Source organism: Zalophus californianus, chromosome 12 (assembly GCF_009762305.2).
Source record: "Zalophus californianus isolate mZalCal1 chromosome 12, mZalCal1.pri.v2, whole genome shotgun sequence".
In the NCBI taxonomy this organism is placed as follows: domain Eukaryota; kingdom Metazoa; phylum Chordata; class Mammalia; order Carnivora; family Otariidae; genus Zalophus; species Zalophus californianus.
Window position 1 is genome coordinate 95,117,009 of NC_045606.1, and position 13,671 is coordinate 95,130,679.

The window sequence follows — 13,671 nt, forward strand, 5'->3', positions numbered from 1 at the left end:
TTACTCCTTGATTTCCAGCTGCACAGCTGGGTCCCATTGTGCTCCTCCTCTATGGATATGTTCAAGCAGGGTTTGGATGATGATTTGGCTAAGATGTTCTAGAAGAACTTTGGTTCAGATGTGTAGGCTCTCTCTATATGGTCTAAAAGTCACCCTTCTAATCCCGAGTTTTCGTGATTTCTCTTTTCAACATCTTTAGAGTTTGGTCCTCAGAAACTCATGGGCCAGGAAAATAAAACCCAGACATGGGTGAGTGAGTTCATTCTGCTGGGGTTGTCCAGTGACCCGGAAACTCAAATCTTCCTCTTTGTCCTGGTCCTGACCATGTACTTGGTGACTCTTGTGGGAAATATCCTCATTCTTCTTCTGATCAGACTGGACAGCAGATTTCATAACCCCATGTACTTCTTCCTTAGTGTTTTATCCTTTGTGGACCTTTGTTATGCAAACAGTTTTGCCCCACAAATGCTGGCCCTCCAGCTCTCAGGCCAGAAGTCCATCCCATTCTATAGCTGTGTGTTCCAGCTCTACATCTCCCTGGCATTGGGTGGGTCTGAGTTCTTCCTGCTGGGAGCCATGGCTTATGACCGCTATGTGGCAGTATGCCATCCGCTGCACTACACGGTCATCATGCATGGAGGACTGTGCCTGGGCCTGACTGCTGGCTGCTTGGCGGCTGGTTTCATGAATTCATTGATGGAAACAATCATTACCTTCCGGCTTCCCCTGTGTCACAATGTTATTAATCACTTTGCCTGTGAGACCCTAGCAGTGCTACGGTTAGCCTGTGTGGACATCTCCTTCAACAAGGTCATGGTGGCCATCTCAGGATTTCTGGTGATCATGCTTCCCTGTTTCCTGGTTCTGTTTTCCTATGGTCATATAGTTACTGCCATTCTGCAAATTCGTTCTGCCCAGGGACGTAGCAAAGCCTTTGGGACTTGTGCTTCCCACCTCACTGTGGTTTGCATGTGCTTTGGGGCTACCATCTTCACCTACCTGGGTCCACGGTCAGGCTCCTCAGTGGAAATGGAGAAAATTGTTGCTCTATTCTATGCTTTGGTGGCACCTATGTTGAATCCCTTGATCTACAGCTTAAGGAATAAGGAAGTTATCGCTGCTTTTCAAAAGGTTCTAGAGAAATTCAGAGATAAAGAGTAAAGACTGTTACTAATGATGATGATAGTAACTTCTTGTTAGCTATCATCAAAACAAAAAGGGAGATTGGCTGAGGGTATACAGGACTCCCTTACTTACACTAAGGAAGACAAACATGGCCTTGCATATGGATAAAGCATCCCTCCACCTGATTAATGAATTTCCTCATGTAGGCCAGTGCAAGATAAGTCACATGTCAGTGATCCATGAGAGGGCCTCTTCTTAGATCATCTTCTCTTAGATATCCAGTGGTATTTAGACTTCATCTGCCTATTTTTAAAATTTTATTAGCATATCAGTGTATAAAGAAATGATCTGCAGCTTTGTCCAGCAGACCTGGTATGGAATGAATGGAGAGATGAATTCCACCAATTAGGTCTGCTTTTACCTGGTGGAGCAGAATGGAGAATGTATTTTCCTCTTTCTATATGACAATGCTCCACTTATTTGTAGAACAACCTTATTTCCTCCGGGATAAACACAAATGGTTTCTTTAACTCTTTCTCAAATGATGGTAGTTGTAGAACTTCCAACACCATTTGTGCTTTAGTCTAGAGTGTGATATCATATTCTGAAATAAATAATATATGATTCTATATTTGTTCACCCCAGTATGTTGGTTCTCATTTTCTTTTTTTTTTTTTTAAGATTTTTATTTATTCATTTGAGACAGAGAGATACAGAGAGAGAAGAGCATGAACAGGGGGAGAGGCAGAGGGAGAGGGAGAACCAGATTCCACGCTGAGCAGGGAGCCTGACGTGGGGCTCCATCCCAGGACCCGGAGATCATGACCTGAGCCAAAGGCAGATGCTTAACCATCTGAGCCACCCAGGTGCCCCTCTTATGCTTTTCAAGGATCAAATTTGTTTGTAATATGCAAAATATCTGTGGCTTCACTATAGTCTCTTTTTTGTTGTAGCAATATATATATAAAACATTAAAATTTGCCAATTTAGCCATTTTAAGGGTACAATTTGGTGACATTAATTACTTTCTCAATGTTGTACAAACATTACCATTATTTTCAAAATTATTCATAACTGTAGTTTTTTATTTAACTAATTTCCCAAGACCTATAAACTGTTCACAAAATCTCCATACCCACGGCATTCTTATTTTGTTAAAGCTTAAATGAAGACACTTGTATTTAGCTCTGCTAATTTTTCTTATTGATTTTCATGCATTACACCAACCCACCAAAAGTATTTTGTTTTTGTTTTTTTATATGATTTTTTTATTATGTTAATCACCATATATTACATCATTAGTTTTTGATGTAGTGTTCCATGATTCATTATTTGTGTATAACACCTAGTGCTCCATGCAGAACGTGCCCTCTTTAATACCCATCACCAGGCTAACCCATCCTCCCACGCCCCACCCCTCTAGAACCCTCAGTTTGTTTTTCAGAGTCCATCGTCTTTCATGGTTCATCTCCCCCTCCGATTTCCCCCCCTTTCATTTTTCCCCTCCTGCTATCTTCTTCTTTTTTTTTTTTTTGACATATACTGTATTATTTGTTTCAGAGGTACAGATCTGTGATTCAACAGTCCTGCGCAATTCACAGTGCTCACCATAGCACATACCCTCCCCAACGTCTATCACCCAGCCACCCCATTCCTCCTACCCCCCACCGCTCCAGCAACCCTCAGTTAGTTTCCTGAGATTAAGAATTCCTCACATCAGTGAGGTCGTATGATACATGTCTTTCTCTGATTGACTTATTTCGCTCAGCATAACACTGTCTAGTTCCATCCACATTGTTGCAAATGGCAAGATTTCATTCCTTTTGATGGCTGCATAATATTCCATTGTATATATATATACCACTTCTTCTTTATCCATTCGTCTCTCGATGGACATCTTGGCTCTTTGCATATTTTGACTATTGTGGACATTGCTGCTATAAACATCAGGGTGCACGTACCCCTTCGGATCCCTACATTTGTATCTTTGGGGTAAATACCTAGTAGTGCAATTGCTGGATCGTATAGTAGCTCTATTTTCAACTTTTTGAAGAACCTCCCTACTGTTTTCCAGAGTGGCTGCACCAGCTTGCATTCTCACCAACAGTGTAGGAGGGTTCCCCTTGCTCCACATCCCCACCAACATCTGTCGTTTCCTGATTTATTAATTTTAGCCATTCTGATTGCTGTGAGGTGATATCTCATTGAGGTTTTGATTTGGATTTCCCTGATGCCGAGCAATGTTGAGCACTTTTTCACATGTCTTTTGGCCATTTTGATTTGCAAAAATGTCTTTTCATGTCTTCTGCCCATTTCTTGATTGGATCATTTGTTCTTTGGGTGTTGAGTTTAAGAAGTTCTTTATAGATTTTGGATACCAGCCCTTTATCTGATATGTCATTTGCAAATATCTTCTCCCATTCTCTTGGTTGTCTTTTGGTTTTGTTGACTGTTTCTTTGGCTGTGCAAAAGCCTTTTATCTTGATGAAGTCCCAATAGTTCATTTTTGCCCTTGCTTCCCTTGCCTTTGGCGATGTTTCTAGGAAGAAGTTGCTGTGGCTGAGGTCAAAGAGGTTGCTGCCTGTGTTCTCCTTTAGGATTTTGATGGACTCCTGTCTCACATTGAGGTCTTTCAACCATTTGGAGTCTATTTGTGTGTGTGGTGTAAGGAAATGGTCCAATTTCATTCTTCTGCATGTGGCTGCCCAATTTTCCCAACAGCATTTGTTGAAGAGACTGTCTTTTTTCCATTGGACATTCTTTCCTGCTTTGCTGAACATTAGTTGACCATAGAGTTGAGGGTCCATTTCTGGGCTCTCGATTCTGTTCCATAGATCTATGTGTCTGTTTTTGTGCCAGTACCATACTATCTGGATGATGACAGCTTTGTAATAGAGCTTGAAGTCCGGAATTGTGACGCCTCCAGCTTTGCTTTTCTTTTTCAACGTTCCTCTGCCTATTCGGGATCTGTTCTGGTTCCATACAAATTTTAGGATTATTTGTTCCATTTCTTTGAAAAAAGTGGTTGGTATTTTGATGGGGATTGCATTGAATGTGTAGATTGCTCTAGGTAGCATTGACATCTTCACAATATTTGTTCTTCCAATCCATGAACATGGAACGTTTTTCCATTTCTTTGTGTCTTTCTCAATTTCTTTCATGAGTATTTTATGGTTTTTCGGAGTACAGATTCTTTGCCTCTTTGGTTAGATTTATTCCTAGGTATCTTATGGTTTTGGGTGCAATTGTAAATGGGACTGACTCCTTAATTTCTCTTTCTTCTGTCGTGTTGTTGGTGTATAGGAATGCCACTGATTTCTGTGCATTGATTTTATATCCTGCCACTTTCCCGAATTCCTGTATGAGTTCTAGCAGTTTTGGGGTGGAGTCTTTTGGGTTTTTCACATAAAGTATCATATCTACAAAGAGTGAGAGTTTGACTTCTTTGCCGATTTGGATGCCCTTGATTTCTTTTTGTTGTCTGATTGCTGTGGCTAGGACTTCTAATACTATGTTGAATAGCAGTGGTGATCGTGGACATCCCTGCTGTGTTCGTGACCTTAGGGGGAAAGCTCTCAGCTTTTCCCCATTGAGAATGATATTCGCTGTGGGTTTTTCATAGATGGCTTTTATGATATTGAGGTATGTACCCTCTATCCCTACACTATGGAGAGTTTTGATCCAGAAAGGAAGCTGTACTTTGTCAAACACTTTTTCTGCATCTATTGAGAGGATCATATGGTTCTTGTTCTTTCTTTTGTTAATGTATTGTATCATGTTGATTGATTTGTGGATGTTGAACCAACCTTGCAGCCCAGGGATAAATCCCAGTTGGTCATGGTGGATAATAGTTTTAATGTACGGTTGGATCCTTTGGCTAGTATTTTGGTGAGAATTTTCGCATCCATGTTCATCAAGGATATTGGTCTGTGATTCTCCTTTTTGATGGGGTCTTTGTCTGGTTTTGGGATCAAGGTAATGGTGGCCTCATAAAACGAGTTTGGAAGTTTTCCTCCCATTTCTATTTTTTGGAACAGTTTCAGGAGAATAGGTATCAATTCTTCCTGAAATGTTTGGTAGAATTCCCCTGGGAAGCCATCTGGCCCTGGGCTTTTGTTGGTTGGGAGATTTTTGATGACTGCTTCACTTTCCTTAGTGGTTATAGGTCTGTTCAGGTTTTCTATTTCTTCCTGGTTCAGTTTTGGTAGTTGGTACATTTCTAGGAATGCATACATTTCTTCCAGATTATCTAATTTGCTGGCATACAGTTGCTCATAATATGTTCTTATAATTATTTGTATTTCTTTGGTGTTGGTTGTGATCTCTCCTCTTTCATTCATGATTTTGTTGATTTGGGTCATTTCTCTTTTCTTTTGGATCAGTCTGGCCAGGGGTTTATCAATCTTGTTAATTCTTTCAAAGAACCAGCTCCTAGTTTCATTGATCTGTTCTACTGTTCTTTGGTCTCTATTTCATTGATTTCTGCTCTGATCTTTATTATTTCTCTTCTCCTGCTGGGTTTAGGCTTTATTTGCTGTTCTTTCTCCAGCTCCTTTAGGTATAGGGTTAGGTTGTATGTTTGAGACCTTTCTTGTTTCTTGAGAAAGGCTTGTATTGCTATATACTTTACTCTTAGGACTGCCTTTGCTGCATCCCTAAGATTTTGGACAGTTGTGTTTTCATTTTCATTGGTTTCCATGAATTTTTTTAATTCTTCTTTAATTTCCTGGTTGACCTCTTCATTCTTTAGTAGGATGCTCTTTAGCTTCCATGTATTTGAGTTCTTTCCGACTTTCCTCTTGTGATTGAGTTCTAGTTTCAAAGTACTGTGGTCTGAAAATATGCAGGGAATGATCCCAGTCTTTTGGTACCGGTTGAGACCTGATTTGGTACCTAGGATGTGATCAATTCTGGAGAATGTTCCATGGGCACTAGAGAAAAATGTGTATTCTGTTGCTTTGGGATGGAATGTTCTGAATGTATCTGTGAAGTCCATTTGGTCCAGTGTGTCATTTAAAGTCTTTATTTCCTTGTTGATCTTTTGCTTAGATGATCTGTCCATTTCAGTGAGGGGGGTGTTAAAGTCTCCCACTATCATTGTATTGTTGTTGTGTTTCTTCACTTTTGTTATTAAATGCCTTATATAATTGGCTGCTCCCATGTTAGGGACATAGATATTTACAATTGTTAGATTTTCTTGTTGGATAGACCCTTTAAGCAGGATATAGTGTCTTTCCTCATCTCTTATTACAGTCTTGGTTTAAAATCTAATTTGTCTGATATAAGGATTGCCACCCCAGCTTTCTTTTGGTGTCCATTAGCATGATAAAGGGTTTTCCATGCCCTCACTTTCAATCTGGGGTTGTCTTTGGGTCTAAAATGAGTCTCTTGCAGACAGCATATCGATGGGTCTTGTTTTTTAATCCAATCTGATAGCCTGTATCTTTTGATTGGGGCATTTAGCCCATTTACATTCAGGGTAACTACTGAAAGATATGAATTTAGTGCCATTGTATTGCCTGTAAGGTGACTGTTACTGTATATTGTCTGTGTTCCTTTCTGGTCTATGTCATTTTAGGCTCTCTCTTTGCTTAGAGGACCCTTTTCAATATTTCTTGGAGGGCTGGTTTTGTGTTTGCAAATTCCTTTAGTTTTTGTTTGTCCTGGAAGCTTTTTATCTCTTCTTTAATTTTCAATGACCGCCTAGCTGGATATAGTATTCTTGGCTGCATATTTTTCTCATTTAGTGCTCTGAAGATATCATGCCAGTCCTTTCTGGCCTGCCAGGTCTCTGTGGATAGGTCTGTTGCCAGTCTAATGTTTCTACCATTGTAGGTTACCTATGTCTTCTCCCGAGCTGCTTTTAGGATTCTCTCTTTGTCTCTGAGACTTGTAAGTTTTCCTATTAGATGTTGGGGTGTTGACCTATTTTTATTGATTTTGAGGGGGGTTCTCTGTGCCTCCTGGAATTTGATGCCTCTTTCCTTCCCCAAATTAGGGAAGTTCTCTGCTATAATTTGCTCCAATATACCTTCTGCCCCCCTCTCTCTTCTTCTTCTGGGATCCCAATTATTCTAATGTTGTTTTGTCTTATGGTATCCCTTATCTCTCAAATTCTGCCCTCGTGTTCCAGTAGTTGTTTATCTCTCTTTTTCTCAGCTTCTTTATTTTCCATCATTTGGTCCTCTATATCACTAATTCTTTCTTCTGCCTCATTTATCCTAGCAGTTAGAGACTCCAATTTTGATTGCACCTCATTAATAGCCTTTTTGATTTCGACTTGGTTAGATTTTAGTTCTTTCATATCTCCAGAAAGGGTTTTTCCATGCTTTTTTCAAGACCAGCTAGTATCTTTAAAATGATCATTCTGAACTCTACTTCTGACATTGTACTAATGTCTGTATTGATTAGGTCCCTGGCAGTCAGTACTGCCTCTTGTTCTTTTTGTTGAGGTGATTTTTTCCATCTTGTCATTTTGTCCAGAGGAGAATAGATGAATGAGAGAACAAAATGCTAACAGGGTAACAACGTCCCCAGAAAATATACACTAAACAAATCAGAAAAGACCTGAAACCGGGGGAAAAGAAAGGGAAAGAAAGAAAAAAGTAAAAGAAAAAGATAAAAAACAGAAACAAAACAAAACAAATAAAGCAGAGTATGATCAAATATGATCAGGCTGGTGCATAGATTGGTGCCACACATTAGATTTTGGGCGTACTTTGGTCTATTAGAAGAACGTGCCTCCCAAAATTTTAAAGAAAGAAAAACTTGTACAAAAATAAGTGTTAATACGATGAAGGGTTGGACTATGACTGTAATGATGAAAATTATAAAAGATTTTATAAAAGGAATTGATAAGATAAGAAGTTGTTTGAAAAAAGAAAGAAGAGGATTTAAAAAAATAAAAGGAGAGAATGTGATCAGTCAGGAGACTAGAACAAAGCCATACAGTAGAGATTTAGGGTATGTTTTGATCTGTTAGAAGAAACTGTATCTCAAAATTTTAAGGAGAGAACAACTTATATATATATATATACCAAAAATAAGGGTAACTACTATGAAGGGATAGAATATGACTCTAAAAATGAAAAATAAAAAATATTTTTTAAAAAAGGGATTGATAAGATGTTGTTTGAAAAAGGGAAAAAGAAAAATTAAAAAAAAAATGAAAGAAAAGACAGTTAAAAAAATTAACTTTGAAAGACTAAAGAATCATGGTAAAAAAGCCATGAATTCTATGTGCAGTATTCCCCTAGCGCTGGAGTTCTCCCGTTCTCATTGATCGGTAAACTTGGTCTTGGCTGGCTGTTCTTGCTGATCTTCTGGGGGAGGGGCCTGTTGCCGTGGTTCCCAAATGTCTTTGCCGGAGGCAGAATTTTCCCGCCTTTGCCAGTCAGGGCTAAGTAATCTGCTCAGGTTTGCTCTCAGGAGCTTTTGTTCCCTGCAAGCTTTCCATACAGCTTTGGAGGACGAGAGTGAAAATGGCGGCCTCCCAATCTCCGCCCGGAGGAGCTGAGAACTCGGGGCCCCGCTCCTCAGTGCGCCCCCAGAGAAAAGCAGTCAGTCACTCCCGTGTCCCCGGTCTCCAGCCGCACTCCGTGCTCACCCGGCCTGTGATCGAGCGTTTCTATCTCTGGCACCCGACCCCGTGTGGAGTCTCCAAACCCAGCAGATCCCTGCAGTGCGCTCCCGCGCCGCTCCTCCCGGGGGAGGAAGGGGAGTCTCCCTGGCTCTGGCGCTTGTTGGGTCCCTGCTGGGGGAGCAGTGGCCCGACTGGGCCGCGGATCACGGTTTATGGCAACCCCGAGCTGAGAGCCCGCGCCTCGGCTCCGTCTCTGCAGCCGGCTTCCCCGCTCCGATACCTGGGAGCTCTGCCGCACTCAGGCACCCCCGGTCTTTCTGTGACCCCGAGGGTCCTGAGACCACACTGTCCCGCGAGGGTTCCACCCCCCACTTAGCCACTGGAGTGACATCCCTCAGCGGAGCCGACTTCTGCAAGTTCCAATTTTGTGCTCCGCTGCTCTGTGACTTGCTAGAAGCGGCCGATGGAGGCCCCAACCCCCACCGTCTATTCTCCTGAATATCGCTTTGGATTCACTTCTCCGCACGTCCTACCTTCCAGTAAGTGGTCGCTTCTCTGTTCAGAGAGTTGTTGCTACTCTCCTCTTCGATCTCCTGTTGAGTTCGTAGGTGTTCAGAATGGTTTGATCCCTATCCAGCTAAATTCCTGGGACCAGACAAAATCCAGGTCTCCTACTCCACCATCTTGCTCCCACCAAGAATATTTTGAATCTTGGTTCTCAAATTCCATTAGTTTGCTTTCTCTTTCTGTTTCATAGACATAATAAACACAAAAATTATAAAAGGAATTACCAAGTACTACATGTCAATTTTATATCATTGTGAACCTGTTTCCACATTGAAAGCCTTTATTGTTTATTTATTTATTTATTTATTTTTTTACTGACATGAAAGCCTTTGTTTTTAATTTGGTTGATACACATTTGACAAAATATTTTAGAACAAAATAATCCACGAACAGGCACAAGGTATTTACAGTAACAACTGTGGAAAACATACAATTGACGTACTCTCAAACAGAGATGTCTACTTACAAAATTTTGTACTGTGAATCTGGAAGACTCTCAGTTCCTACTCATTACCAGGTCTGAACCCCCTAGGTGGCGAGTGAGGCCCAGGAGCAGGAAGTGCAGTGCTGACACATTTGGCAGTCAAGGATCATCTGTTGGTGTGAGCTCACAGGGAAGAGAAGAGACAGACCTGGGGGTGGGGTGGGGTGGCGTGGGGAAGGCGGTGCAGAATGGAAGACTCAGAAGGAAACAACTAAGGACAAGACCTAAGTCACACTCATCTTTCCCAGTTTCCTAGAGAAGGCTGCAAACCTTTTAAAACTTATTCAACATCTATTTAGCAGAAAATCAGCAACCCTGAGACCAATTTTCCATGACGTAAAAGCTAATAAACATGTAGAGCTGCTCAAGATTTATAAATAAACTAACTTTATATGACCAAATAGGAACTTCAAAATACCTTTTATGATCTAAAAATACATTTAAGGAAAGAGAAAAAATTTCCCAAATTTTTCATGCCTAATTCGGAGACCATGAAAAAAAGAACCAAATGCTTATTCTTTGTAACACTACTGAGACAACACAGTACACCATACACAACATCTACTGACCCACCTACACTATTTAACTATGCTTTACACAGTTTCAACAAACAACCTTGTGGATCATATATCCACACCATGTGTAAAAATCAAATGTGCTGCTCCTCCAGGGGCTGTTCAAGAGCTTCCATTAGCTTCTTATTTGCTTCCTCATTATGTTGGCTTTGACAGTGAGTTAAATGTTTCTTAAAGCCTCTTGGGAAATTTGATTCAAAATTACAACGTGGACACTTAAGTAAACTCTGCCCATGGGCTGCTACATGATTTTTAAGGAGAGATTCCAAAAGAAAAGCCTTTCCACAAATTGTACATTTGTAAGGGCTATGAACATTATGCTTATTAACCAAATGATGCAAAACCGCACCTTTTTTCATAGCTCGACAGCAACAAATTTTGCAATAATACTTTCCTTTTCCACGCTTCATATACTTCGCAATCTCTTCCTCAGAGATAAAAGCCTCTTTCTCTTCAGTAAATTGTAACACATTTTTTGACTGCTCTGGACTAGTCATGTCCACTTTGTTCTCTTTACTAAAATCAATAGATTCTACATCAACCTGCTCTTGATCACTGCTTGATTCTTGGCGCTTGCTGTCTATCACATCTAAATCTGCTTTTATATACTCACTGCTACTAAGCTCAGCATCTGAGTTCTCTTGGTTGTCTTTCTTGAGCTTCTTTGAGGAAGGAAATAAAGTGTCTTCTAAGAGTTTCTTAGGTGTAGCTAGTAGTTCTTCCTGAACCAAAATATCACACTTTTGATCATCTATGGCATCTGTCTGTAGTTCATCACCAAGCTCAACTGCCTTCTGAGATTCTGAAAAGATAGCAGATTTGGGAAGTTCAGGGAAAAGGGCATGTTTCTGGGGCTCTGGAAAAAGAGCACATTTTCGTGGTTCAGGAGAAGCTGGAGGGGCTGTTTTGGTGGGCTCAGAAAACAGGGCAGGTTTTCTAGGTTCGGTATCAAGAGAGAGAACAGGCTTCCAGATATCGGAGGCTGCCTTAGGGGACTCAGATGGTCCAGAAGGTTTCCGAGGTTCAATAAAAAAGGAAGACTTCCAGAGATCAGGGGAACCACCACGGGAACTTTTCTGGGACTCGGGAAAATCAAGAGAAGCAGGGGAAGTTTTTCGCTGATCAGGAGAAAGCTTCCAAAGCTCTGGAGACCCTGAAGGTTTTCTGAGCTCTGGAGATCCCGCTGGACTGCGGATCTCTGGGGACAATGGTGGGCCTGGTTTGCGAAGCTCAGGAGACAAGGGAGGGCCTGCTTTACGAAGCTCAGGGGACACTGAGGGAACTGTCTTCCAATGTTCAGGTGACAAGGTGGGAGTTGTCTTTCGGAGTTCTGGTGGGCCAGACTTCCACGACTCAGGAGACGCAGGGGGAGACTTCCAGGAACGAGGTGAGACCGACGATGACTTCCAGGATGCGGGGGACACAGAGGAAGTTGGTTTCCATGGCCCAGGTGAGATCGAAGGAATTGGCTTCCAAGGACCAGGAGACACAGATGGAGCAGGTTTAGCCGGCTTCCAAGGTCCCGATGACGCCGAAGGACTGGATTTCCAAGACCTTGGGGACCCAGGTGGCCCTGGCTTCCAAGAACCTGGTGACACAGCCGGGGCTGGTCTTCTGGGCTCTGGGGAGACAGCAGGGAATGGCTTCCAAGGTTCAGGAGACTCCGATGGGGATGGCTTCCTTGGCTCAGGGGAGATAGTCCGGGCTGGTTTCTGAGACTTTGGAGATGCAGTTGGGGATGGACCCCAAGGTTCAGGGGAAGCCGCCAAAACTGGTGACTCTGGAGATGAGCCTGAAGGTGGCCCCAGTGTTTCTGGGAAATGGGAGTGTTTCTGGGGTTTAGGATTAATAAGAGTGGCCTTTACTGGCTCAGGAGATTATAGGGGCAAGTTTCTGTGGTTCTGGAGAAGGAAGAGGGACTGGTTTCTGAGACTCAGAAACAATAGGGACTGGTTTTGGAAGTTCAGGAGAAGAAATAGAGGCAGATTTTGGAGGCTCAGGAGAAGGAAGAGGAGGTGTCTGTGGCTCAGGAGAAACAACAGGGCCAGGCTTCTGAGGCTCCAGGGAAGTGAGAGGTGTAGGTTTTGGTGATTCTGGAGACAAAATTGGGCCAAGTTTCTGTGTTTCTACAGAAAGGGCAGGTATGGGTTTTGGGAGTTCTGCTGAATTAGAGGGTATTTTCTGGTGATCAGGAAGAGGAGGGCTTTTCCCAGGATCTGTTTCTTTGCTTAGCTGATTTTTTGGTTTCTCATTCCACTTCTCTGGGCCTGCATGTTTGGATGTGATGTGATAGTACACATTAGAGTACATCTTGCTGGTGAAGAAGCACTTATGGCAGTGGAATAGCTTTGCACTTTTCTGGTAAAATATCATTTTACCTAACCCACCAGCATCCATTTCATCACAAAATTCTGGATGGATGGTGCCCATGTGAATTTGCACGTTTTCATAATCCGTGCCTCGGAAACTGCAGTGGTCACACTCCAAACGTGATGACGGTTTACGGAGTTCCTGGAACACTTCCATTTCTCTCTGTCACAACACACACGATTATATTCTGTAAAAACTCTCAACAGTGCAGCTTATCTTCCTAGAAATCTTAAAAAGTATGTCTTCAAAGGGCAGGCAAGTCTACATGGCTTCTGAGTTAACTACAGAAAACAGCCTGTAGTACATGAAGAACAAAGATGAGAGTTGACCGAGGATGGGCCGAGGCGGCGTCCACACACGCGAAGGACGGCGGGAGCCGCGCTCGCGGTCCCCGGCTGCTCCGCGAGGCCCGGCGGCGCGGCAGCCTCCCGAATGGCGGCGCGGCGCAGGCGCGGGCTACGGGCGCGCGAGCGTGCGCGCGGCCGCGGGCCTGAAAGCCTTTATTGAGCAGATTTTTTACATGCTTTTAAATGTACTTGAAAATAGATTATTCAAGCATATTTGAATCATTTTTATCTAGAAGCATATAATAAGACTTTGTGAAATACCTTTTTAACTGTTATATTCTGGTCCTTGCCAGTTTGCATATAAGTGTGCTAAATTTACATAATAACAATTCCTGATGCTCTGAGCTCCATGTGATTATAATCTGGAAGTGGAGTATATTCTTGTACTTCCTATGCCCAGATCTTGTGTAACTTGAAGGTCTTTATATTGCACTAATCTTTGGTTCTCTGGAACCCCTGCAAGGATGGGTGTCAGGTGATGTAAAAAATGACCTCACACATAAAAGCCAATGCCTATGCCTCTGTAAAATTCCTCTAGACTCATCTTTTAGTAACAGATTATCTTCAGCCCCTCAAGAGTATGTTCTTCAAATACAGCTGTAAGACTAATGAATCTAGGCC

General features: G+C 42.2%; 2 protein-coding genes across 2 annotated transcripts; one reads left to right on the forward strand and one right to left on the reverse strand.

Moving 5' to 3' along the window:
* Positions 1-219: 219 nt before the first annotated feature.
* On the forward strand, positions 220-1,161 carry LOC113911548 (olfactory receptor-like protein OLF3). The gene has a single exon (XM_027574270.2). It carries the CDS (start codon positions 220-222, stop codon positions 1,159-1,161), a length of 942 nt encoding a protein of 313 aa, XP_027430071.2.
* Positions 1,162-10,407: 9,246 nt separating this feature from the next.
* LOC118356146 (chromosome alignment-maintaining phosphoprotein 1-like) lies at positions 10,408-12,918 on the reverse strand. Its single transcript, XM_035723320.1, is given in 2 exon segments — positions 10,408-12,210; positions 12,212-12,918. Coding segments are annotated over 2 exon segments (2,451 nt in total). The 5' UTR covers positions 12,860-12,918.
* Positions 12,919-13,671: the final 753 nt, after the last annotated feature.

What these genes read in the sequence shown, in the direction of transcription:
- LOC113911548 (XM_027574270.2), top strand. Translation starts at nt 220, where the DNA reads ATGGGCCAGGAAAATAAAACCCAGACATGGGTGAGTGAGTTCATTCTG.